The 24,904-nt window shown below is 44.0% G+C and overlaps 1 protein-coding gene and 1 pseudogene across 2 annotated transcripts; one reads left to right on the plus strand and one right to left on the minus strand.

Moving 5' to 3' along the window:
* The first annotated feature begins 523 nt into the window (after nt 1-523).
* LOC308610513 (uncharacterized protein) lies at nt 524-17,550 on the plus strand. Its single transcript, XM_081259619.1, has 5 exons — nt 524-6,791; nt 6,878-6,928; nt 7,694-9,070; nt 10,953-11,079; nt 14,351-17,550. Exon 5 carries the CDS (start codon nt 14,886-14,888, stop codon nt 16,533-16,535), a length of 1,650 nt encoding a protein of 549 aa, XP_081115745.1. The 5' UTR covers nt 524-6,791; nt 6,878-6,928; nt 7,694-9,070; nt 10,953-11,079; nt 14,351-14,885; the 3' UTR covers nt 16,536-17,550.
* An 816-nt stretch (nt 17,551-18,366) lies between these two features.
* LOC308610516 (protein FAM170A-like) lies at nt 18,367-23,704 on the minus strand (annotated as a pseudogene). Its single transcript has 2 exons — nt 22,423-23,704; nt 18,367-18,480 (listed from the first exon to the last, which is right to left on the minus strand). The product of its transcript is annotated as a protein FAM170A-like (transcript).
* Between the last annotated feature and the right edge of the window lie 1,200 nt (nt 23,705-24,904).

Consider the following 24,904-nt stretch of genomic DNA (forward strand, 5'->3'; position numbering starts at 1 on the left):
CGCAGACCAATGGTGGTATTTTTAATATAGTTGGTTAAAGGGCTTTATTTAGCAAGTTACAGTTGACCCTTGAACAATATGGTTTTGAACTGGGCAGGTCCACTTATATGCAGGGTTTTTTTTAATAGTAATTACTACAGTACTACATGATCTGTGGTTGGTTGAACCCATGGTTGCAGAATTGCAGATACAGAGGAACCACGGATATGGAAGTCTGACCATAAGTTATTTATACAGATCTGTCTATCCATCCATCCATCCGTCCACCCATCTGTAGAGAGAGAGAGGGAGTGAGTGCACATGCTAGGTATTTACAGAAGTAGATATGGAAGTGTGAGGATATACAAACACACACATGTGTATGTGATGTATATAAGCATGTATATCCACGTTTCTATTTCAGGGCTGGAGCAAGGAAAGTGTAGAATGATCCTGGAGAAAATTTACTGTGCCAGAAAGTAGGAAAGAGTGGCGGGATGTGTAAAAAGATCCAGCTTGAAGAGACTCACACGGGGTAAATCTGAGCAATTTGGCCATAAAATAAACAATTATCATACAGAATATGAATAAAAAAAGAGGAAGGGAGGGAAGGAAGGGCTCTCATAATAGAATGCCAAACCATAAATATATAGAAGGAATGATGTAATGTAAAAATCCTTATTTACGGGCTTCCCTGGTGGCGCAGTGGTTGAGAGTCCGCCTGCCGATGCAGGGGACACGGGTTCGTGCCCCAGTCTGGGAAGATCCCACATGCTGCGGAGCAGCTGGGCCCGTGAGCCATGGCCGTTGAGCCTGCGCGTCCGGAGCCTGTGCTCCGCAATGGGAGAGGCCACAACAGTGAGAGGCCCACATACTGCAAAAAAAAAAAAAAAAAAAAAAAAAAAAAAAAAAATCCTTATTTACAACCATCATAGTAATGATAGGTTCTGGCAAGAGTAATCAATGAATTATAAAACTACTGGTTGAAAGTTTACAAGGAGCAGGATGCTACAAAACCCAAAGTATCTCTCCACAAAGTATTAATCACAACAAGAAATACAGTAGGTATAAATTTGGTGAACACTACCTTAGCCAAGAGATGAACATGATCAATAACAGAACAAACGAACGTTTTAGATCTCTGGGGTATGCTATACTGAGAAGGACGCAACGTTGCTTCAGTACTATTACTGACAGAAATAAAGAACCAGATCTTATCGCAAGGAAGCATCCACGTTGAGAGTCTCCTGTTTCACAGTTATGACCACAGGGAGCATAACTGGCCAAAGGTCCCAGCTGCTGCTCTTAAACCCATCACCAGGTTTGCCTGGAGGCCGGCCTTGCCCCTGATTGCTCCTAGTCAGCACAGCAGGGATCCTAAGGCAGGCCATTTCTTGGAGACCAGGATTCCTCTGTCCAGTGACCTTTTTTCAAGGACTCTGACAGCCTTGAAGGAGTTTACGTGGATGACAAGGCAGTCTCGGATGATCTACCAAATCTTTCTTCCAAATCTTCACTCAGGGTCAGACTTGCACTATGAGCTGATAGCTCCGCCAGCCTTCCAGAGCTCCCTGCCATTTCCTCTCCGATGTTTTCCCTAATGAAAGATTTGTTCATTAAAGTCTTTCTCAGCACTTTGCCGTCTAGTTCTTGGAGGACCAGGACAAACCCCAAGCCCTAGAAGCATCCCTTTTTGGCTCTTTCTAGTAACCTTCCTTTCCATATGGTAGCCACTAATTTGTAATGGTGTAGATTCACTTAGCCTATTTTGTACTTGATATAAATGGAGTCGTGTAACAGGTGCTATTTTGTGTTGGCTTCATTTGCTCCACAGTATATCCATGACATTTATCCATATTGTTGGGAGTGGATACCTTTGATTCATTTTCATTGGTGGATATTATTGCAGTGTGTAAACATATCAAAATCTATTTATTAATCCCATTATTGGTGGGTATTGGGTACTTCCCCATTCTTGGCTATCACAGTTAGTGGTGATGTGAGCAATCTAGAATGTGCCTTGTGCACTTGTTTGAGGGATATTTCTATGGGTGGAGCCAAAGGGTTCTAGGGTATATGTTCAACTTTGGTAGATACAGTTGACCCTTGAAGAATGCATGGGCATGAGGGATGCATCTGAGTCTTTTATTCCATAGATGTTTTTAAAATATCTCTCACTTTTGGCCCAAGAGTGCTGCGTTTGGGTTTACAGTGTTTCTTAACTTTAAAATAGTCCAATTTTTCAATTTTTTCTTTCACAGTTGGTGACTTTTTTGGTCTTAAGAAATTCTTCCTACTCCAAGGCAAAAAGGCTGTTATCTTACGTTTCTTTCCTAAAGCATCATTGTTTACTTTTCAAATTTAAGTCTGCAGATCTTCTGCAATTTATATTTTTATATCCTATGCAGTAATGATTAATATTTTTCCCATATGGATATCCAGCTGACTGAGAACCAATAGTTGACCCTTGGACAACATGGGTTTAAACTACACAAGTGCACTTATACGAGGATTTTTTTTAATAGTAAATACTGCACTACTTCACGATCCAAGGTTGGTTCAATCCTCAGATGCAGAATTGCCGATTATGGAGAAACCATGTACGTACAGAGGACTGGCTATAAGTTATACTTGGATTTTCAGCTTAGCAGAGGGTTGGCACCCCTAACCCCCTTGAACCCTAGTTCAAGGATCAACTGTATTAACAAGAGTTCTTTCCCCTCTCTGCTGCAGTGTTTTCTTTTCTTTCTTTTTTCTTTTGGCCGTGCTGCGTGGCTTGCAGGATCTCAGTTCCCTGACCAGGGATTGAACCAGGGTCACCACAGTGAAAGCGCCAAATCCTTACCACTAGACCACCAGGGAACTCCCTGCAGTGTTTTCTTTTTACACGTTGTTATAATGTCTGTTTCAACATGGATTTTGATGTCTATTATCTTGTCTATCCTTGAGCGAACACCAGACTATCTTATATTGTAGATTTATAGTAAGATTTAATGTGACTAATATCTTTCTTTTCATTCTTCTTTCAGATTGTCCCAGCTCTTCTTTTATTTTTTATTTTTATGTTTTTTTAGATGTTGGGGGTAGGAGTTTATGTATTTATTTTTGCTGTGTTGGGTCTTCGTTTCTGTGCGAGGGCTTTCTTTAGTTGTGGCAAGCGGGGGCCACTCTTCATCGTGGTGCGTGGGCCTCACTATCACGGCCTCTTGTTGGGGAGCACAGGCTCCAGACGCGCAGGCTCACTACGTGGCTCACGGGCCTAGTTGCTCCGTGGCATGTGGGATCTTCCCAGACCAGGGCTCAAACCCGTGTCCCCTGCATTAGCAGGCAGATTCTCAACCACTGCGCCACCAGGGAAGCCCCCAGCCCTTCTTGTAGCTCTTTGCTTTCCCACATAATATTTGTAAACATCTCATCAATTTCCAAGGGGAAAAAATGCTGGTGTTTTTATTGGGGTTTGACTGAGCCTATAGATCATTTTGAGGATTACTGATATCTTTGTAATATTGAATCTTCAAGCCATGAATATCACTATTTTTAAGAATTTCTCTTGGAGAAAAATAAAAGTGGATCCCATGTAATAAAATGTACATAAATAGACTCCAAAATATTTAAAGGACCTACATGTGAAAGATAAGTCTAGAAAGTTAATTTTTAAAAGGTAGAAATATATTTTTTCACCTGAGGAGTTTCAGAAGCACAGATATTAAGAAATTATTGGTTTATTATCTTATAATTAAAGATTTCTATTCCATGAAGAACACAATAGAAAAATTTTAGAAACACGTGCCCAATTAGGAAAGGATACTTGTAATTGGTAAAACTGAAAAGGTATTAATAATCAGAATATGTAATAGAAATGAGGAAGAAAAAGATAGCATCCACATTAGAAAATGGGGCAAAAGTTTTAAGTAGACATTTATAGATGAAGCTACCAAGCATTTGAATAAAAGATCAAACTTATTAGAAATCAGAGAAATTTAACTAAAACAAGATACTACTATACACTTAATACACTAGCAAAACGGTGATGAGTCGTCCAAATGAAGGTAAGTGGTTGCACAAAAACCTGACGTGCAACTCTTTGGTAATCTGGACTGGTGTAGCCCTTCAGGAAGTCAATCTGGCTATATTATTAAAGTATACACATTTGCTATGAAATAATTTCACTCGGGTATGTATTCCAAAGAAATTCTCAGATACGTCTATAAACAAATGTAAGAAGATGTTTACTTTATTGTCATTGGCATGGCAGTTGGAAGAGTACAGGTAAAATGTGGGTGCAGAAAATGGAACTCTATGAAACAAATTAGATAGATGGGTGAATGTTTTTTTTTGTTTGTTTGTTTTTCTGCGGTACGTGGGCCTCTCACTGTTGTGGCCTCTCCCGCTGCGGAGCACAGGCTCCGGACGTGCAGGCTCAGCAGCCATGGCTCACGGGCCCAGCCGCTCCACGGCATGTGGGATTTTCCCAGACTGGGGCATGAACCCGCGTCCCCTGCATCGGCAGGCAGACTCTCAACCACTGTGCCACCAGGGAAGCCCGGATGGGTGAATCTTAAAAATATACTCCTGAATGAAGGAAATAAACACCAGAATGAATTTTATGACACAATATTATTTATATGAATCGAAAATATACACAAGTGCACATTGTGCACAAGAACACACCCAAAAGAAAACACATCAAACAAATTAGAATGGTAGCTTACGGGGTAGAGAAGGGAGTGGAGGGTGCCACAGGGAACAGGAGGTGAATAAATAAAACTTAATCATGTTACCGTATTTCATCATGCTATATCCAAGATTTCACTTTACTTGTAGTGGAAAGAAATCCTGTGTGCTATGTTGGCTTAAGTCAGGAATAGTTCTTGGAGGATATTTTCCTGAAAGAATTTGGAACAAATTTTTGAAAAAATCTTTGTTTATACTATGGATGATCTTTTTTTGTTTGTTTTGTTTTTTTCTTTAATTTCTGTTTTGTGGGTGTGTGTGGGATCTACTTTATTTTGTATTTCATTAATCTGATCTTATATTTTTCCATCTGCCTTCTTCAGTTTTATTATTCATTTATTAACTTCCTGAAATGGATGTTTTCTGAATCAATTTTCAACTTCCTTTCTACTTGGTTTTTTTTTTGTTTTGTTTTTTTTTTTGTTTTTGTTTTCCTTGCTGTACGCGGGCCTCTCACTGTTGTGGCCTCTCCCGTTGCGGAGCACAGGCTCCGGACGCGCAGGCTCAGCGGCCATGGCTCACGGGCCCAGCCGCTCTGCGGCATGTGGGATCTTCCCGGACCAGGGCACGAACCCGTGTCCCCTGCATCGGCAGGCGGACTCTCAACCACTGCGCCACCAGGGAAGCCCCCCTTTCTACTTTAATATATGCTTTTAAGGCTCAACATTTCCCTCTATGTATGTGTTCAAATCTCCAGATCCAATTATGAATTTGAATGTTTCTCTTCATGGTTCTGTCAATTTTTGCTTTATAAAGTATCAGCTGAAGTTATTAGTTTCTGATAATTGGAAACTTTTATGACTGTGAAGTGTCCCTCCGTATGTCAAGTAATGCTTTTTCCTTCCCCTTAAAGTTCACTTGGTCAAATAGCAATGTCACAGATTTTATAATTACAGAAATAACTTGAGACCTAGGATGTTGATGTCTGTCTCTAGAAAGGATTTTCCCTTGCTTCTGCACGGGTTGTAAGATGCTAACAAAACACGTTCACCTTTACACAATCTCAGGGAATGAGGTGTTTTGGCGTTTGGCTTCAGTCCCTGCCAAAGAAAGCCCAGTTTCCTTCTCCCCTTATTCCAATGGTGAAACTCTTTGGGGTTTACCAGGAAGCCTTCGTGGCTGGTAATGCTTTTATGTCGCTTAGCCTCTTGAAGACGTCCAAAATTCTACTGAGTTTGTACGCCTTTCAATGAACAGAATCTACACTCTTCTGAAGCCTACACAGTAGAACGGCAAGACTGCCCGAGACCTTCTCAGGGATTCCGGAAAGTGAAAACCAGAGTGAAAACATGTAGTCCAGAGCTGGTGCCGGTAGACACCCCCGCACCCACCCTTGCATTCTGGGACATGTAGTCCAGAGCTCGTAAACTCGTGTAGTCCCATATACTGCAGCTACAGTAACGCCTCGCTGTAAAGGTTTGCCCGCGGAATTCTGGGAAATGTGGTCCAGGAGTTCCGGGTTAGTCGCAGGCACTTCCGCCCCAGGAGGACACGTAGCAGCCATGTTTTGCGTGATGGCGGTGTTTCAGGTCCGCTCTTCACGACCCATTCAAGCTTCCCCGACATGCGCCTGGGGCCAACGTTTGCAGACCTTTCATTTGGGGAGAAAGAGGAGGGGCGGCTAAAAGCGGAGGTTTGAGGGCCTGGAGTGGTGATGTACGTCCCGCGGGCGGAGCTTCTTTGCGTTTGGTAACGTACCCGGGATGGGGTGGGCTCAGGTCGTGCCTCCTGGGGTTTGAGGGTCTCCCCGGTTTTCTTCACCCCTAACCTGACCCCGTCCCCCACCTATGAGCTAGCCCTACCGCTTCATACGGCGTCACACTGGGTGAGTTGCTTAACTCCTCTGTGCCTCCGTTGCTGTTCGGTAAAAGGGGGGAAAAAGGAATGCCTTGTTAACATAGTGTTGTGAGAAGAAACGAGATAGCACAAGTAAAAGGTCTACAACTGCCTGATACGTTGTTGGTATTAATACTACGCTAATTCGGGAGGCACCCATTTCGCAGCGGGATTCTGTGAGCCCAGGAAGCTGAATTGTCCTGGACTCCTGGCCTGTTTTGGAAGGAGAGGACTTCTAGCTGGTACGGGGGCGGAAGGGGGTGCGGTATGAATTAGTGGGGATGGAAACAACAGCCCTGGTATTTCACAGTCTCCTTTCCTTCCCCAGCCCTGGCTTCTCAAAAAGCACTGCACGGAGGAAGAGGCAACAGAGCCCCACGTGAGTAGGACTTGGCATTCTTCTACTTAAGATATTCCTATAAATTGTAGAACGTATGGGACATGGGTAACGATGATAACTGAGCCTTGGTCACTAATTTCCATTCTAAAAGCTTTATGCACATGACCACATTTCCATCAGGCAGTGGCTCTGTGAATTGGTACTGCTGTTTTCTCTACTTTAAGGCTGAGGAGCTGGGGGCAGGGAACACAACCCTGTTGGCCCATCCTCACCCCGATGGTAGGAGGCAGAGCTGGGGTTGGGACCCAGGCAGTTTGAGTCCAGCAGCTGAGTTTGCTAATCCCTTTGGTATATTCTCTTTGAGCATAGGGTACTGGCTAGAATCATATCATGAAAGTAGGTTGGGACTTAATTGTGGGGACCTTGAGAGCAAGGTTTAGGCTATTTTATGAGTTTTTAAGATAGTTTTCTCAACTGGGTCATTTATTTTATTTCAAATAATATGTATATCATAGAAGCAGCATAATCATTATGGAAAAATGCAGATATATACATAAAGAAAAATTTTAATTATCTATAACTTTAGGATGTAAAGATAGCAGTTGTTAATGTTTTAGTGCCTTTTTGTCTGGTTACTCTTTGTGTATGTTTCTGTGTAGTGGAGGCTGTTTTTTGTGGGACTGATGTTACACTGCAGTGCTACTCAAATTGTGGTCCACAAACCAGCGGCATTGGCATCACTTGGATAGAAATGCCCAGCCTTGAGCCCCATTCGAGACCTTCTGATTTATAATTTCTGCGTAGGGGGCCCAGGAGGCTGCATTCCAACAAGATCCCGCAGTAATTCACATGCACGTGAAAATTCGAGAAGCTCAAGAGAGGGTCTTTTCTGGAAACTGAGGCCGAGGAAATTGACCCTGCTGGATGTCACAGATAAAACTGAGCTGGATTCACCAAAGCCCTACTTAGTCCAATGATTTTATTCCCCCACTAATTATTGTCAACTGTCAGGGCCCCTTTCAGAATCCTGAATTGAGCAGAAGACAGCTAGCAAGTGTAGAGTCAAAATGGAGGTCGTTAGAAGTTGTGAAGATGTCTCTCTCCCAAGCTTTGGGGAGTGGAATCATTGCCATCTTTTGTACTAGATCGAACCCGGGCCCCCTGCATTGGGAATGTGGAGTCTTATCCACTGCACCACCAGGGAAGTCTCCCATTTATTTCTTAAACTTTCCTATATTTATGATGATATAATTACAATTCAGATTCCTGTCTTTTTTCATTTGAATTAGGTATGGACTGTCAAACTATTTTTTATTGTTGTTGCAGAATCCTGGCTTTTATTAGTTCTCTTTACCTCTGTGCATAATTGTCAAAAGGGTACTTCCTGTTTAAAAAGAAACTTAACGTATTTTTATACCTTTTGTAAAAAGTTGTCCGTGTCAATTTAAATATTATTGTTGCAGTCACAAAATCTTTAGGAAGACAAGCAGAGATTTTCAGAAGTCTAAAGACTCTCACATAACAGGGCAACAACATATGACCTCCACATGTCTGACAGTCTTCTGTTGGTAGAAATCACATCTCTAAGGATAATTTCTAACTAAAATATCATCTGCTTTACCGCAGTTGCTAAGAAATAAGAAACCCTGACAGTGGTGTTCTCAGAGCTTCCTACCTTATGACGATCTCACGAGGTGGATGCCCGTGTTCTCCCCTACTGGCAGAGGACAGAACTGAGGCGAAGGGATGTGCATAATTTGCCCAGGGTGACACTGCTAGTGAATGGCGTAGCCTGATCAGAGCCCATGCCTATTGACTCCAAAACCTACTCTGACTTACATGGTCTCTGTTTACACCATACCCAGAATAAGAATGACCCCTGTGGAAGCTGCAGGCACACTGTGAGGGGGCCACTGTGTATGAATGGGCAGGTCATTCCTCACACAGCCACTGAGGGGGTTCACGGGGGCATCTGGTATCTGCGTGGGGCTCTGCTCATCAAGCATAATCAGCTGTAGCCACCCCGAGGACTGGGAGCCTTGGTAATTCACAATGAGCACCACGTGGGTTAGTGACTTCTTTTTCTTTAAACCAGTTTCCAGTTTGACTTCTTCTTTCCCTGTCTGTCTTGCTAGGACTCTGCACTGCCCCAGAAGGAGAGAGAAAATGAGCACATTCCAGGTGAGTAGAGCTTGCCTTTCTTGCTGTTAAAAACGCCATTTTTGTACTCAGGTTGGACACAGGTTTTCCTCTTCTTTTTTCTTTTTCTTTTTTTTTTTTGATTGGAGTATAGTTGATTTACAATGTATTAATTTCAGGTGTACAGGAAAGTGATTCAGTTATACATATATATACATATATTTTCAGATTCTTTTCCCTTATAGGTTATTACGAAATATTGGGTATAGTTCCATATGGGTTTTCTCTTTCAAGGAGAGTCTAAGCATATGAGGACCTGAGTGTGCCATGTGTGCTTTTTTTAAAATTCCTGTTAAATTTAATTGGTTTCGGTTTTAATTTTTGTTTTATTTCATCATTTTTTTATTTTACAAGTAAAAGAAAAATTAAGGGAAATGAAGGACATCTTCCAGTCTACTGCTTACCTGCTTACAAATTAGCTGCTTTTATATTTCTGTAATCTCTTCATCATATGTATTCATGGATGTGTATTTGTATTTATAACATAGATACAGTTTTAAATTGTTTTTTTCATTTAATACTAGCTAACATTCACTTTTAATTGCTTTATCATGTTCCTGCAAACTTAGGCACCTATTTTTTTTTTTTTTCCCCGGTATGCGGGCCTCTCACTGTTGTGGCCTCTCCCGTTGCGGGGCACAGGCTCCGGAGGCGCAGGCTCAGCGGCCACGGCTCACGGGCCCAGCTGCTCTGCGGCATGTGGGATCTTCCCGGACCGGGGCACGAACCCGTGTCCCCTGCATCGGCAGGCGGACTCTCGACCACTGCGCCACCAGGGAAGCCCTGCACCTATTTTTTAAACTATTCTTTATTCACAGACATTGAGTTGAAAGACTTCTCCTGTTTTCGGAGCACTACAGTGACAGTGTTCCTGATTTAACCTTGTTCTCAAAATATCTGTTCTGAAGAATATTGCCCCTTTTTGCCCTTAACATAGTAGGTTTAGGTATTCAGAATTTAAGAGGTATGTTTTCCATGTGGTGCCTTGGATGTTTTTTGGTAGAATATCCAAATACGGCAGAGCACAGCAGGATCAAACTGCTGCTTCACGCAGAAAAAATAATGTATGGTTAGAAGTTTTCTCACGACCAGAGTTAGATTCAGTCTTCCCCATGCTTGAGTCAGACCCTTTGTGTATTTTATTTACTGGTTTGTTTCTTTTTCCATCTTCTATTTTTTTCTAATCAGAGTAATACATGACCTTAGTTTAAAAAGTCCAGTGGTACTTAAAGCACTTGTCACTGCATAGACAGCTCAGAACAATTGTATAAAGAGGTGCTTGGTTTCATCTTTGTTTTAAATATAAAGAATAGGGGTTGTGAAAAAAGGAGGAACCAACTCAGACTCACCCAGAAAACCAAGGGTCTGGAGTCAGAGTATTGCATTCAAGCGAAAGACAGAAACGGGGAAAGAGAGAGTTTTCATTCAGAGACCTGGCATGGCCTTTTGGTTAGTTTCCACAGATAACACTCCTTCTCAGCTGGTTCCCACCTCAATGAGAAAGCAGGTGCCATCAAATACTGCCAGGACTAAATTGGTAACTGTTTCTGGGGCACTTGGCAATAATAATTAAACAGTGAAAGCTTTTTAGTTCAGGATCCAGGGGTTAGAATTCTAGGGAGTTTACTTATGAGTTGTCTGAGAGCCCCAGGTAAATACACAAAGCTTTCTCTTTCATAGCTGCACGTCCGGTGAGGCTGAGGAAAGTCAGTGTGTGGCATTGGCAGGATGGAAGGAGGGGGTGCTGGGAAGTCTGCACACCTCACAGGAGCCGGAGCAACTTCCCATCCTCCTCGTCTCCTCGGGGCTGCCCCTCTTCCACTGGCCACTGGGTATAAGATTGAGGTGGTGGTGTTTGTCGTAGGAGGCGGTGACCTTCAAGGACGTGGCCGTGGCCTTCACAGAGGAGGAGCTGGGGCTGCTGGACTCGGCCCAGAGGAAGCTGTACCAGGATGTGATGGTGGAAAACTTCCGGAACCTGGTCTCAGTGGGTGAGGACAGCCTTTCTCTGCGAGTGTCTTTGTGACCTTGGTGTTTCAAGGCTTTGGGCCTCTTGAGGTGGTTCCCTGAGTTTGGGGACCAGACTTTTGCAATTCCTGTGGGACACGAGAGGATGCCTCTGGTCTTTCCAAACAGTGTGTTTCAGGTCCTTTTCAATTATTCTGTAAAAGAACTGTAAATCGACAGTATCTTGCTGTACCTTGTGTATTCTTTTTCAGATTTCCCTCCGTGCCATTAGTGGATCATAAAGCCAATTTATTGAGCCCTACGTGTGATTTTTTAATGAAATAAAATAGTATAGAAAATATCAGAGTTTCTTAGGAAGAGTACAACACATTGCAGCAGAAACTCTGGGCGATGGCATGAGTGGTGTGAGAGCCAGTGGGAACAGATTTCATGAAAAGAGACATTGGTTAGATATAGGTCATTCAAGCTTCGTTTTAGTAATGTATACTTTTCTACCTGTGTATCTAGGTTGTGAAATAAATGCTGTTTCTTCAGTGGGTCGTGATACAAAGTTTGAAAAACACAGCTTTCAATACCTTGAATATGCAGTTGGAACTCAAATTTCTAGTAAACTTTCGCTCTAGCCCGTTCATGTTAACTTGTGACTTTGCATGTTCTCATTCTTCAAACGAGATACAAAACATATAGAAAGAGAAGAGAGGCTTTGGTTGATGAATTCAGCAACGCAGATAGAAATTTAGGTGAGAACCAAGCAGTCGTGAGTTCCTGTGGTTAGCTGTCTATCTGTTTTGCTTCTCACCAGCCCTGTGCTGTCCATCACCTGGTCCCAGTTGGAAATCTCTTTCCAGGATTATTGCATAGTCTTTGTACTGGTCACCTGTTGCCACCCTTCTCCTCCCACAGTTTGTTCTTTAGGTGGCAAAGTGATCTTTTGTAACTTTAAGTCAGGTTATGTTCTTGTTTCAAAATTCTCTTGTGGCTTCTTTTACTTAGAATAAAAACCACTTAAAGTGGCTTCTAGAGCCTTCTGTGGGCTGCTGTTCGTTCTCCACCACCTCCCTGAATACACCACCTCTCCTCCCTCTTACCCTATCTTTTCCAGACCTGCAAAGGATGCTTCTGCCACAGAGCCTTTTCCTTGTCCTTCTCTCTGCCTGGAATGCTCTTTCACCTGTAATCTTTTAGGCCTCTACTTCTTTCAGTCAGTCACCTTAAAGATGAGGAGGTGGCTGTCCTCTGACCACCCTATGGGAAATACAGTCCTCTCTTTCTTACTCTCTCTGCCCTGCCTTGTTTTGTCTCTAAGCGTTTCACTCATGTACATTTTGTTCACCTGTTTCTCGCCTCTCTTTCTTCCACTGGAGGGTAATCCAGGAGTGCAGGAGGAATTTGGTCTGTTATATGTTTATTGCTCACTAGCCTCAGTGCTTAGCATAGTCTTGGTACATGACAGGAACTCTTAAATATTTCTTGAATAAACGAATGAGTTAATGGATAGAGAAATTAGCCTTCCATGAAAATAGCTAGTAGGCGGTGAACAAATCCGAGTGAATAAGGGATATTGCTAAATGTTTTTTTGTCTTCAAATGAATTCCTAGCCTAATTCTAACTTCTCAGGTGCCCATGATGTGTGTATGTGTGTGTTTGCCTTTCTGTACAAGTTGGCCCTCATCAACTTGCACAAAAAATATGTATAGAACCTGTAATTATAACCAAACTGAGTAAAATGCTTTCCCTGTGACTTTCCTTGAGCTCTTAGTAGCAGAGCAAATTCATTTGGGGAGGAAATACTGTTTTGAATGAGGATTCTTATGTCTACTTCTTAGGTAACCCTCCCATAGAAGGAAAGAAATTTCTGTTTCCTTATCCCTTATACCAGGGGAGAACAGGTCTCAGAAAACAGGCAGCTGGTGAGTTAGCCTTTCCCTTAAAAGATTTGCCCCGCTGCGTCCCATTTGCCTCCTCCAAAGCCCACCTCACTAATAAGAAATCGATCTTTGTTAGCTCTACAAACATTTTGTGTGTGTGTGTGTGCATTTGTATGTATCTTGTAGAAGGCATTTTAGATAATGTCACCTTGGGTGCTTTGATCATTCTTTAATAGTTTCTAGTCTGTTTCTTCTCAATACTTATCACAGGCTATGGAAGTTATTCCCAGCTCACTCATAAACCCCATTCTTCACTTTGGAACTCATTCTTGTTAAAGACCAATGTATCTGTGTCCAAAAATTTTCCATGCTGTTTTTAAAGAGACAGCATTCTTCCCTAGCCTCTAAATTTTGACTCCTGATTGGCAGGGGGAGTGGAGGAACATATTAGGCAGCACAAATGCCTCAGAAGGATCCAGTGCATAGGTCTTTATGCTTTTTTTTAACCCCACTGATTCTTAGACCCTTTTTTAAAATTAATTAATTTTTGGTTGCATTGGGTCTTCGTTGCTGCATATGGGCTTTTCTCTAGTTGTGGTGAGTGGGAGCAGCTCTTCGTTGTGGTGCGCAGGCTTCTCATTGCAGTGGCTTCTCTTGTTTCAGAGCACGGTCTCTAGGAACGCGGGCTTCAGTAGTTGTGGCACGTGGGCTCAGTAGTTGTGGCTCACGGGCTTAGTTGCTCTGCGGCATGTGGGATCTTTCCGGACCGGGGCTCGAACCTGTGTCCCCTGCACTGGCAGGCAGATCATTAACCACTGTGCCACCGGGGAAGTCCCGGTTTTTAGCACCTTTCATATCCTCCTCAGCACTAACCCCCTTGGTGTGCTGCCGCCTCGGGTGCAGCCTTTCAACTTAAGCAAAACTGTACTTTCCAGTCCTTTTCCTGTATCTGATACCTGACGTGTAAAAGCTGTTTCGCTTCTCTGACTTGGTTCAAACTTAACCTGGGATTCAGAATTGTAGAGAATCCTAGAAATCAAACTGAGTTCACCTGTGCATGCATTTCTTGAGCCCTGACTAACTGCTAGGCACTGTTAAAGCTGTGAGCACAGCAAAATGCTTGTCTTTATTGATACTGTGTTATGGTAGGAATGACATGTAATTTTTGAAAGATGATTTAAATAGTATGTCAGAGTAGTCATTTGGTTTTAAATGGGTTTCATTAATGCTAAGTATTTGGGAGTTTAACAGACCATCTCTTGGTTTCTGTTAGTATATAAACCAGAGAACTTCATTTGTCGTGCGAAAGATCAGCTGAACCATCCTGAGGTTCATTAAAGTCTCATACTGTGTCTTAAGTGTAAAATCTTGAATCTTTGAACAAAGCTTTCACGTGTCCACATCTCTGAATTCTCTGTCCATATAGAAGAAAACAATCAAAGTGAGTTGAGGGCCGTTCAAGACAGAGGATCACGTGAAGAGCTTTCCTGCTGGCAAATCTGGCAACAGATTGCAAATGACTTAACCAGATGCCAAGACTCCATGATAAATAGTTGTCAGTTCCACAAACAAGGTGATTCCCCCTGTCAGATTGGGGCAGGACTCTATTCAAATTTCTGAAGATGAGAACCGTATATTAAATGATAAAGCAGGTGATCCCAGTAGTACTGGAAATCCAAGGTTTGCAACTTTGAGAGCCCAGGATTCTTGGAGGAAAACTTCATTGGCTGAGTCCCAGAATTATCAGAATAGACACCAGCAAATTTCCATGAAAAATAAACTGTGTCAGTGTAAAGAGGATGTTGACACCATCAGTTGGATTTCACATCACCTTGATGCTCATGGAGTACACAAGGGTCAAAAATCTTACGGCTACAGCGATTATAGAAAAGATAGCACGAGGGTTTCAACACTGGATCAGAATACTATGATTCACACAGGACAAAATCCTTACCAGTGTGATGAATGTAAAGAAACCTTCACCGATCTCTCCACCTTTGATCTTCACCAGCAATTACACTCAAAAGAGAAGTCTCATGTGCAGTGAGTGTGGAAAAGGCTTCCGTTACAGCTCGGTTCTTCATATTCATCAGAGAGTTCACGTGGGAGGAAAACACAGTGAGTGTGATGAGTGTGGCAAGGAGTTCAGTCAGAGCTCACAGCTGCAGACTCCTCAGAAAGTCCACACTGTAGAGAAACCATTCAAATGTGGGGAATGTGGGAAAGGCTTCAGTCGTAGGTCAGCACTTACTATTCATTGTAAAGTCCACACGGGAGAGAAACCTTATAATTGTGAGGAGTGTGGGAGGGCCTTCAGTCAGGCCTCTCACCTTCAGGACCATCAGAGAGTCCACACTGGGGAGAAACCATTCAAATGTGACACATGTGATAAGAGCTTCAGTCGGAATTCACACCTTCAGTCCCATCAGAGAGTCCATACGGGAGAGAAACCGTACAAATGTGAGGAGTGTGGGAAGGGCTTCATTTGTACCTCAAATCTATACATTCGTCAGAGGGTCCACACAGGAGAAAAACCCTACAAATGTGAGGAATGTGGGAAAGGCTTTAGTCGGCCTTCAAGTCTTGAGGCCCATCAGGGAGTCCACACTGGAGAGAAATCATACATATGTAATGTGTGTGGTAAAGGCTTTACTCTGAGTTCAAACCTTCAGGCACATCAAAGAGTCCATACAGGAGAGAAACCATACAAATGTAATGAGTGTGGGAAGAGCTTCAGGAGGAACTCCCATTATCAAGTTCATCTGGTTGTCCACCCAGGGGAGAAGCCCTATAAATGTGAGGTATGTGGGAAGGGCTTCAGTCAGAGTTCATATCTTCAAATCCATCAGAAGGCCCACAGTGTAGAGAAACCTTACAAGTGTGAGGAGTGTGGGCAGGGCTTCAATCAGAGTTCACGACTTCAGATCCACCAGCTGATCCATACCGGTGAGAAACCATACAAATGTGAAGAGTGTGGGAAGGGATTCAGTCGTAGAGCAGATCTTAAAATTCATTGCAGAATCCACACCGGAGAGAAACCGTATAATTGTGAGGAGTGTGGGAAAGTCTTCAGGCAGGCCTCAAATCTTCTGGCCCATGAGAGAGTCCACAGCAGAGAAAAACCATTCAACTGTGAAGAGTGTGGGAAGAGCTTTGGTCGGAGTTCACACCTTCAAGCCCATCAAAAAGTCCACACTGGAGAAAAGCCATACAAATGTGAGGAGTGTGGGAAGGGCTTCAAGCGGAGCCTGAACCTCGACATGCATCAGGGGGTCCACACAGGAGAGAAACCATGTAAGTGTGGGGAGTGTGGGAAGCACTTCATTCAGGCCTCAAGTCTTCAGCTTCATCAGAGCGTCCACACTGGAGAGAAGCCGTACAGATGTGACAGATGCAGTAAGGTCTTCAGTCGGCCTTCACAGCTACAGTCCCATCAAAGAGTGCACACGGGGGAGAAGCCTTACACGTGTGAGACCTGTGGGAAGAGCTTCAGCTGGCGCTCCAATCTGACAGTTCATCACAGAATCCATGCTGCTGATAAATCCTATAAAAGTGATAGGAGTGGTAAGACCATCAGAGAGCCCACACACGAAAAAAGTTCCATAAAATGATGAAAACAGAGACAGAAACAACTCAGGTGTCATGTGAATTCTTCCAGTCATCAAGTTCAGAAGAAAAAAAAATCATTTGTTTCATTAAAGTCGGTGTTTCAGCCATAGCTCAACATGTCCCAGTAGCCAGGAGGCCACACGGCAGAGAACTCTGGTAAATGGTGTAGTAAGTTTGAACTTTGACCTCTATTAAATATTAGGGGAGAAGCCTTAGTGTGAGTTTTAGCAGGCCTTGTACAAAAGTATGATGAACATGCCAAAATTTATGCCCATTACAACGTAAATTCCACGAATGCAGCGACATTTGTTCTGAATCTACAGTCTGAACATTGTCAGCTACTTTGTAGGTGCTCGATATTTGTTCAGTTAATGAACGAGGAAAAACTTTTTGAAAATTATGTTGCAATCCCCTCCAAAATTTCATAAAAATTTGTATTCAGAGGAGTTAACCTAAATCTGGCCTTAAAAGTAATTCAGGGAGACAAAAATTTGAAGTGTTAGAAAACCACTCAGTATTGCAATTTGTAATATTAATGTGGCATCGTCCTGTTATGATGAGCTCCATTTGTCTCCCCCCAGCCTCGCTTCAAGTTGGATCTTATCTTGGACTTTGTCTATCTAATATTCTGTGAACCTTATACAGTACAAATTTGGTTATCTTTTGTGACAGTATAGACTTACTGAAAATGGATTGTTCATCTTGCAATACAGAAAGCATACTGTTGACCCTTTTTTCAAGAACGTCAAGGCAGAGGTTTAAGTGTCAGAAAGAGTTCCTAATGACAGTGACAGAGGACAAACATTTCTTAGTAAATGAACTGATCGTTGGTTTCTTACTCACCACATTTCCGTCTAGGTTTTGATGTGATTGTCTCCCAAGGGTTTTAGCATTACTTTCATCAGGACTTCTTAAGTAGAGAAAAGAGGCTGTGTGAAGTAGATTACTTTTGTCAAGTTCTCTATCTCCTTACTCCTCTCTGGCCTGAGATAAAAAGAAAAAAATTATTTGTTGAAATTTGGTAATTTCATCAAACATATTTATTCAATGACTGACTTGCACACTTTTTCCTAGCGGTGGATTGAAAAATTGATTTTCAAAGTGAAGTTGCTGAGTACATATCAAAACATAGAACGTGCGTCCCTTTGATATAGAAATCACAGAATAGGACCTTATAATTAGGAAATTCAAGTAGAAAAGGTGAGTAGCATGTCAATGTTACTAAATTTTGTAAAAGTGAAATATTCAATAGGAATGTCTTTATATTTTAAGATACTTATGTAATGACAGGTCTGTTAAAATGATGGCTTAAACTTAATGACAGAAGCATGTAACAGTTTAATGTATTTTAGGTAGGTACATCACATACCTTTATCAAACATGCATGTGTGTGTGTTAATGCATCCTATCATCTGTAAAGGGATATTCACCCTTATGTAAACAGTGGCAAGATTTTCAGGGATTTTTTCCACATTTAACTTCCATATTTTAAATTTTTCATTGAGCATCAATTTTCCAGTAAAATACTGTTATTTTTATAGTAACATAGGTAGTAAAATAATGTAAAATATAATATTAAAAATTACTAAGAACATATTAATCCCTCACAGTAAGAAATCCTATCATCATGAGGTATACATATATATGGCCAAAATTAAGGAATAGACCTCTAGAAATCAGTTATAAAAAAGAAAAAATGTATATGGTTATTCAAAGAGACAGAATATTAGTCAGTGTAACGGTCTATTTATAATTAATGCATTTGAAGTTTAGGATAAATCCATGCAGCCCAGAATATTCTGTTTTAATTCCAACAGTAGAAATGTACACATCCTAGTTCTCCTCATCAGGCTTCCTTACTGGGTGAATGGATGGATAGCTCGGGGTACCGGCTTGTCCTTTCAAGTGCTTGGTCTGACTGGAGAAGTAGCTGGGTCGTTCCAGACACTATGACACAGAGAACCATTAGCTGTGGGAAAAGAGGAATTTACCCCCCAAAAAACTTTTTAAATTGTTTACAAAGTAACAGTGATTGGGCAAATCCTGAAGATAGAGAGTGGAAATAGGTAAGTTTTAGAGGTAAAATTTATCAACGATTCCCTAAGGAAAAATGTGCATAGGGAAGAAACCTAGAATGATGGGAACAAGTTGTTAAGGAGGAGGTTTGCATACCATTTCCTACTTCTTGGTCATTTCACTGATGTTTAACACTTACTTGGTTAAAGGGCTTTACTCAGCAAAAGATGTATTTAATGTGAGAGGCAGGTTTCCAAGATTGGTTTCCTAGACCACACCTTCACATGTGTATGTAAAGTCCATGCTACCTCAAATTGCATTGCATTAGATGTCAGAAATCCTAGGGCTTTCTTGTTTGGTTTGGTTTGGTAGATATCAAACCACCAACTCTCAAGGTAATTTGTAGTTTAGTGAGTTAAGTCAAGGGCTGGAAAACTACCTCCTGTGAGCCCAACCTGGCTCGTTGCCTTTAAAGCTTTATTGGAACCTAAAAGCTCTTTATTGGCCCATCCATTTATTTACCATCTTTGAGTGTTTCCCATTGTGCTGACAGTGTTCAGTGGTTGTGACGAGCACTGATGGCCCACAAAACCTAAAATATTTACTTTCTGGCCCTTCAGAGAAAAAGTCTGTTGATCCCTGTGGTAAGCCCAAAAGGTTTGTCTCTGTAAGTGAAAGACCACAAGTAGAGCAGAACTTAGACTTGGTTCAGTGAGGATTCCAGAGAGGTTTCCTTTTTGATTCTCATATCTGCCCTTCTGGTTGACCTTGTTCTTTAGTTTGGTTCAAAGACAGTGGTAGCAACTAGGGACTACCTGTTTCTTTCTTCACATTCAATGAAAGAGCTGCTCTTCCATTCTTAGTGTTGAGTAGTTCACAACTCACTCCCAGTGCGTGGCTTCCTCTAACCTTGACTCCCATCTATGCTAAAGACTAAATCTTTAGCTTTGTATCCAGTTCCATTGACCTTTGTAGGGCCTTCAGTTTCAAGTCCCAGTTGATAGCTTGAGCTCGAAATCTGTTTTTACCGTTGGGGATTTTCTGTCTTAGCTTTGAGCTTGGCTACATAGCAACACTTTGGGGGACTTGTTATAATCAGCATTTCTATCTTTCTTTCCTTCCTTTTTATTTATTTATTTTTTTAAGGGGATCCAAAGTCAAATTCAGTCAGTGGCTGAATGACAACACATTGATTCACAACCTTGTAGATTCTCTTATGTCATAGGGCATCAGTGGGAAGGAGTAGAATCCTGGAAATTTGAGGTGGAAATATATGGGCAGATTCCAACAAAGCTGAGGCCTGTGACCTCTGACCTGTGACCTCTTAGTTGAGCCTGCTGTGCTATTAGAAGGAAGTCTGCCTCTACTCTGAGGTAGTTTCCTTGCAGGGGTCTGTGGATCCTCAAGACTTGCCTCCACTACCTCTCGTTTTTCCAGACCTAGTAATCAGACTAGAGTCCTTGAAATGGGGACGGGAGCAGGGAAGGGGTGGGTACCCACCGGGTATAAAGGATGACCATGAGGAGACACTATCTGCTAAAATACGGAATTTTATAACTTATATCAATAGAAACCTGAGAAATAATGTGTGTGGAGTTTGTAGGTATTGAAGCAGGTGGGAGTAATGTAATATTGGGTTAGGCTGGATTTGTTGATACGAGTGCATTCAACACCCATTCCAGACTCAGCGTGTTAGCTTGGCTACCTGGGAATGCCTTCAGCAGTTTGCTCAAATGACTGAAACCTGTACCCAAAGTTAGCGTAGGCTAAAGTCAAAATGCCAGGACTTTCTAAGTATGTTGTAGCAAAATTTCTTGACGTTGGCATGACTGACATTTTGAACTGGATAGCTCTTTGTTGTTGGGAGCTGTCCTGTGCAATGTAAGATGGGCCAGTGGCACATACTCTTCCCTGCCACCCTAGTTGTAACAATAAAAAGTGCCTTGAGGGCTTCCCTGGTGGCGCAGTGATTGAGAGTCCGCCTGCCGATGCAGGGGACACGGGTTTGTGCCCCGGTCCGGGAAGACCCCACATGCCGCGGGGCAGCTGGGCCCGTGAGCCATGGCCGCTGAGCCTGCGCGTCCGGAGCCTGTGCTCCGCAACGGGAGAGGCCACAACAGTGAGAGGCCCGCGTACCAAAAAAAAAAAAAAAAAAAAGTGCCTTGATACATCCGTGTGCACCAGCCACGTGGGGCTCATTCATAACACAGCTCCTTAAAGAAAAAAGTCTCAAGGGGCTTCCCTGGTGGCGCAGTGGTTGAGAGTCCGCCTGCCGATGCAGGGGACATGGGTTCGTGCCAGGGCCCGGGAAGATCCCACATGCCGTGGAGCGGCTAGGCCCGTGAGCCACGGCCACTGAGCCTGTGCGTCTGGAGCTTGTGCTCCACAACGGGAGAGGCCACAACAGTGAGAGGCCCGCGTACCACAAAAAAAAAATAAAATAAAAGTCTCAAGACACTGCCACATATTTCCTGGGAGGGGGGACCAAAAGTGTCCCCAGCTGAGAACCACCACTGTAGAAGGTTTACAAAGGCATAGGAATGCCAGACCACTGGAGTGGATTTATCATATAAGATCTGCTCACCCAAACCCCCTATGTGCCCTGGGAGGGCTCAGAGGACACTTCCTTTGCCAGAGGTTTAAGAAACGTATTGGTGAGGGGAGCGTTAGCAGTCTTGGAATGCTCTGTAGCTGCTCTTCTCTGCAGGCCAAGAATGAGAGGGAAATGATGTCATCATAATGGGCTCCCTAAATTCAGTGAGGCTAATGGGATCGTGGGGCATCATTGGTCAAGTGGAAACACTTCATTGGCAGAGATAAAGTGAGCGTGTTTTTCACAATGAACAGCAAAATGAAAGGGCTCATTAGAATGCTTTGATACACAAAGATTTTTTATTTGCTCATGTGCTATCTCTAGGGCTGAAATAAATGGGAACTCTACTAATACCCTACTTGATTTGAATCAGGAGAAAAGCTCTAGGTCTGATGAACATGTCTGACTGGAATCAACATGGGAGTTGTGCTCCCTCAGCCAATTGGATAACATGAGTCAGTTCCCATTTCCAGAGCATCTTGAATGAAGGGCAGGCCGGGTCCCCTTGAGGGAGGATATACCCTGGTTTACTACCAACTCTCCCGAGGGTGCTTTCTTCTCCCTGGAAGGGATAAAACAACTGAGGTAGAACAGGAAGAGACAAGAAGCACTCCAAGCTCTGCTGGTCAGGGTTACCCTCCAGCGTTGCCTTAATGCTCAGAGCCACACACACCACAGTGAGCTTGGCTCCAGATCAACTACCACGCAACGAAGGTTCTGGAACATTTCCATATCTCGGGGGACCTCATTTCCACGTGACTCTCTTTCATATTCCCCTTTGTCACAGAAGGCTAGGTCCAGTGGTCCGGGTGAGATCTCGGCTCAGGCCCAAGGCTCTCAGACCTCAACGGTCTGGTCCTGCCAGGGCCCCTGTCCTCTCTGGAGACCACTCCTGGCTCTCTCTGCCGAGAAGGCGCTGCTGGCAGTACGTCCTCTAAGAGTTGAGGTCCGTCGTGCAGACCCTGAGAAAACTCCTAGGAAAAGGCTCCACCTTCTTGTTTACGTCAACAGAGCTCAATGCCTTTGTTAGTGCTGGGTGTGTCCCATTTGATGCAACTGCAGAGCCATTAGGTCAACCAGCACATGTGTGCGGCCCCTTCCCTTGGACTCCTCTGGGCCCTCGTGACATAGGCTCAGAAGACTGCCAGCCTCAAGCCTTACCTCTTCCAAGGCCACACCGTCTCCAGGATCTTCTGTCCCATGAATCTCAGTTGCTGTGTGGAACTCAAAAGAGAGAAAAGAGTCTGCCTGCGGGGTCTCTTCGGGCTGGGGCCTTCTACCTTCTCTTCCTCGTCCTCCTCGTCCTCCTCGTCCTCCTCGTCCTCCTCGTCCTCTTCGTCCTCCTCCTCGGGGTGATCTCGGATTCCACATTGCCCATCAGCTGGGCCATGGTGAGATGAAACACACGGCAGCTGAAGCCCTCCAGGACGCCAAACTTCACGTGCTGCTGGAGGATCTCCAAGGTGGGGAAGACCCGGCAGCAGGCCATGCACCTGAAGCCGGTCTCCATGGTCACCATCCACTCCGGTGTCTTGGCCCTGGGTCTCTCCTCGACGGCAGGTGACCCTGATGGGCTGCCTGGCGCTGCCCTTTCCTCATACTCTTTGTCCTCCCCAGTGGGCTCACTGTCAGACAGGAGGTTTTCGGTGGACACATCAGAAGAGGGCTCAGTGGCTACTGTGCACGCATCCTCAGGAAGGGTCACTTCTTCTATCCTCAGCTGCTTTTCAGGCAACTCCAAGGGTTTCTTTGTCTTCCAGGAGACAGCGACACCCTTGTTCACTTGTACCTGCATGTAGTATATTTTCATGCCCCTTTCCTCTTTGTCTGGGTGCAGATCGTTCTTACAGGGTGAAGAGGGTGAGGAGGAGACACAGTGTGATGGGGGAGCGGTCTCCCCTTTTTCCTGAACCTGGGCTAGGGGTGCGGTAGGCTGGGCAGTGTCTCGATGTGATCTCCGGATTCCTGAAAAAGGAATTTTAAAACATAATAACATGCATGGGCCATGCCGGAAGCTGAGGGAGCAGGTGTGGTAGACGAGAGAGGGACATTTGCATGACGTAGCTATGTCGTGAGCTTGGTGTCTGTTGGCCGTAGGAGGCAGTGGTGTATCTGGTGTCATCTGTGGGCTTTTCATCTGCGTGTTGGGGGATACTGGAGCGGTGTCTGTATACACGGGTGTGGAGTACAGTGGTGAGGACTGTGGTATGTGAGGGAAGCGTATGGATGCGTGTATGACGAGGAGTGTGAGTTTGGGAATATCGGTGGTGCATTCCTTGTGGAATGGGGCTGTGGTGCAGGAGGAGAGTACTGTGGAGCACGTGCTTGGGGTTCATGTGTGCACGGAGAAGGGCTGTGCCTGGAGGGCGCATGTGTGTGTGAGCTGTGTGGACCTGAGCTGGATGGCGCTGCTCTCAGGCTGGAGGTGTATGATGCAGAACTCTGTCCTTCTCTGGAAGCAAAGGCAAAGAGAAACCCTACATTTTTCTCTGAAGATGCTTAATCTGGTCCCTCTTCCCTCCACCTCAAGTCCAGACCTTTCCGGCCACTGCTCCTTGACTTCCCCACCATGGTAGTAGCAGGATTCACACCCGCCCCCCACCCCTGACTCAGCTGGGATACACGCCCTCGTAACAGCTCAGCCATCCCGCCCAGGCTCCTCCACAGAGCCCTCATCACCTCTGATGACCTTGGGTTTCCTCTCAGCCTCCCTGGGATCTGTGTGCCTCCTGCCTCACAGCCAAGCACCCCCTCACCTGAGGAGCCCCGCGCCCTTACCGGCGTACATGAGCTTGCGCGGAGAAGAAGCACAGGAGAAGTGTTTAGGGGCAGAGGAGACCTCCCCTGGCCCTGGGCTGCAGCCTTGGGCCACCACAGTGGATCCAAGCCGAGGGGGATCCTCTTGTGACTTCGAGATTCCTGAGGGAGGAATGAAAGGCTCAGGGTGGGTTCATCAGTCCTCTGTCCACAAATATTTACTGAGTGTGTGACACGTGTCAGGTGCAGTGAATACACACAGTTGAGAGTGTGGTTCCCAGTGGATACTCCAGGATTTAATTCCAATCCATACTTATTCTCTCACTGTCTAGTTGGTAATGTAGGCCTCGGTGGTGACTGTGAGTGTGTGGGAAGAGTGAGTGATGTGTATCAGTTAAGTCTGTGGTAAGTGTGGGGTTGGCATGGGGAGCACAGTGCAGATGTGTCTATCTGTGTGTGTGGCCTTTGTGTGCATGGTTTCTGTTCACAAGTCAGGAATTCTGGGACATGTAACTTTTCCTCATTACATGGTGTGGCTTGTATTTATGGTGCGTGTTCATTCATTCAGTCACCAAGATTCAGTAAGCAGCTACTCCTGTGTATCCGGCACTCTTCCATTGTTGTAGTCTTTGGTAACGCTGCACATTCTAGTAGGGGAAGACACACACTAAACAAAACTACAATAAATATATAATACATCAGCTGGTGGTAAGTATATAAGGGTTGCCAGACTTAGCGAACAAGAATACAAGGCACCCAGTTAAATTTCAGTTTCAGATAAACCCAGAATACTTTTTTAGTGTAAGTATTCCCATGCAGTGTTTGGCCTGACTTAGTTTTAGTGTAAGTATGGCCCATACAATATGTGGGACATACTGCTACTGAAAAATTACTTGTTGTTTATCTGGAATTCAAATTGAACTGGATAGCCCATATTTTCTCTGGCAATCCTGACCTGGGTTACTGAGACTGTGGTTTACTGTGGTTTGTACAAAGCGGGTCTGG

The sequence above is a fragment of the Mesoplodon bidens genome (assembly GCF_964165515.1).
Source record: "Mesoplodon bidens genome assembly, contig: HAP1_SCAFFOLD_856, whole genome shotgun sequence".
NCBI lineage: Eukaryota > Metazoa > Chordata > Mammalia > Artiodactyla > Ziphiidae > Mesoplodon > Mesoplodon bidens.

What these genes read in the sequence shown, in the direction of transcription:
- LOC308610513 (XM_081259619.1), top strand. Translation starts at nt 14,886, where the DNA reads ATGAATGTAAAGAAACCTTCACCGATCTCTCCACCTTTGATCTTCACC.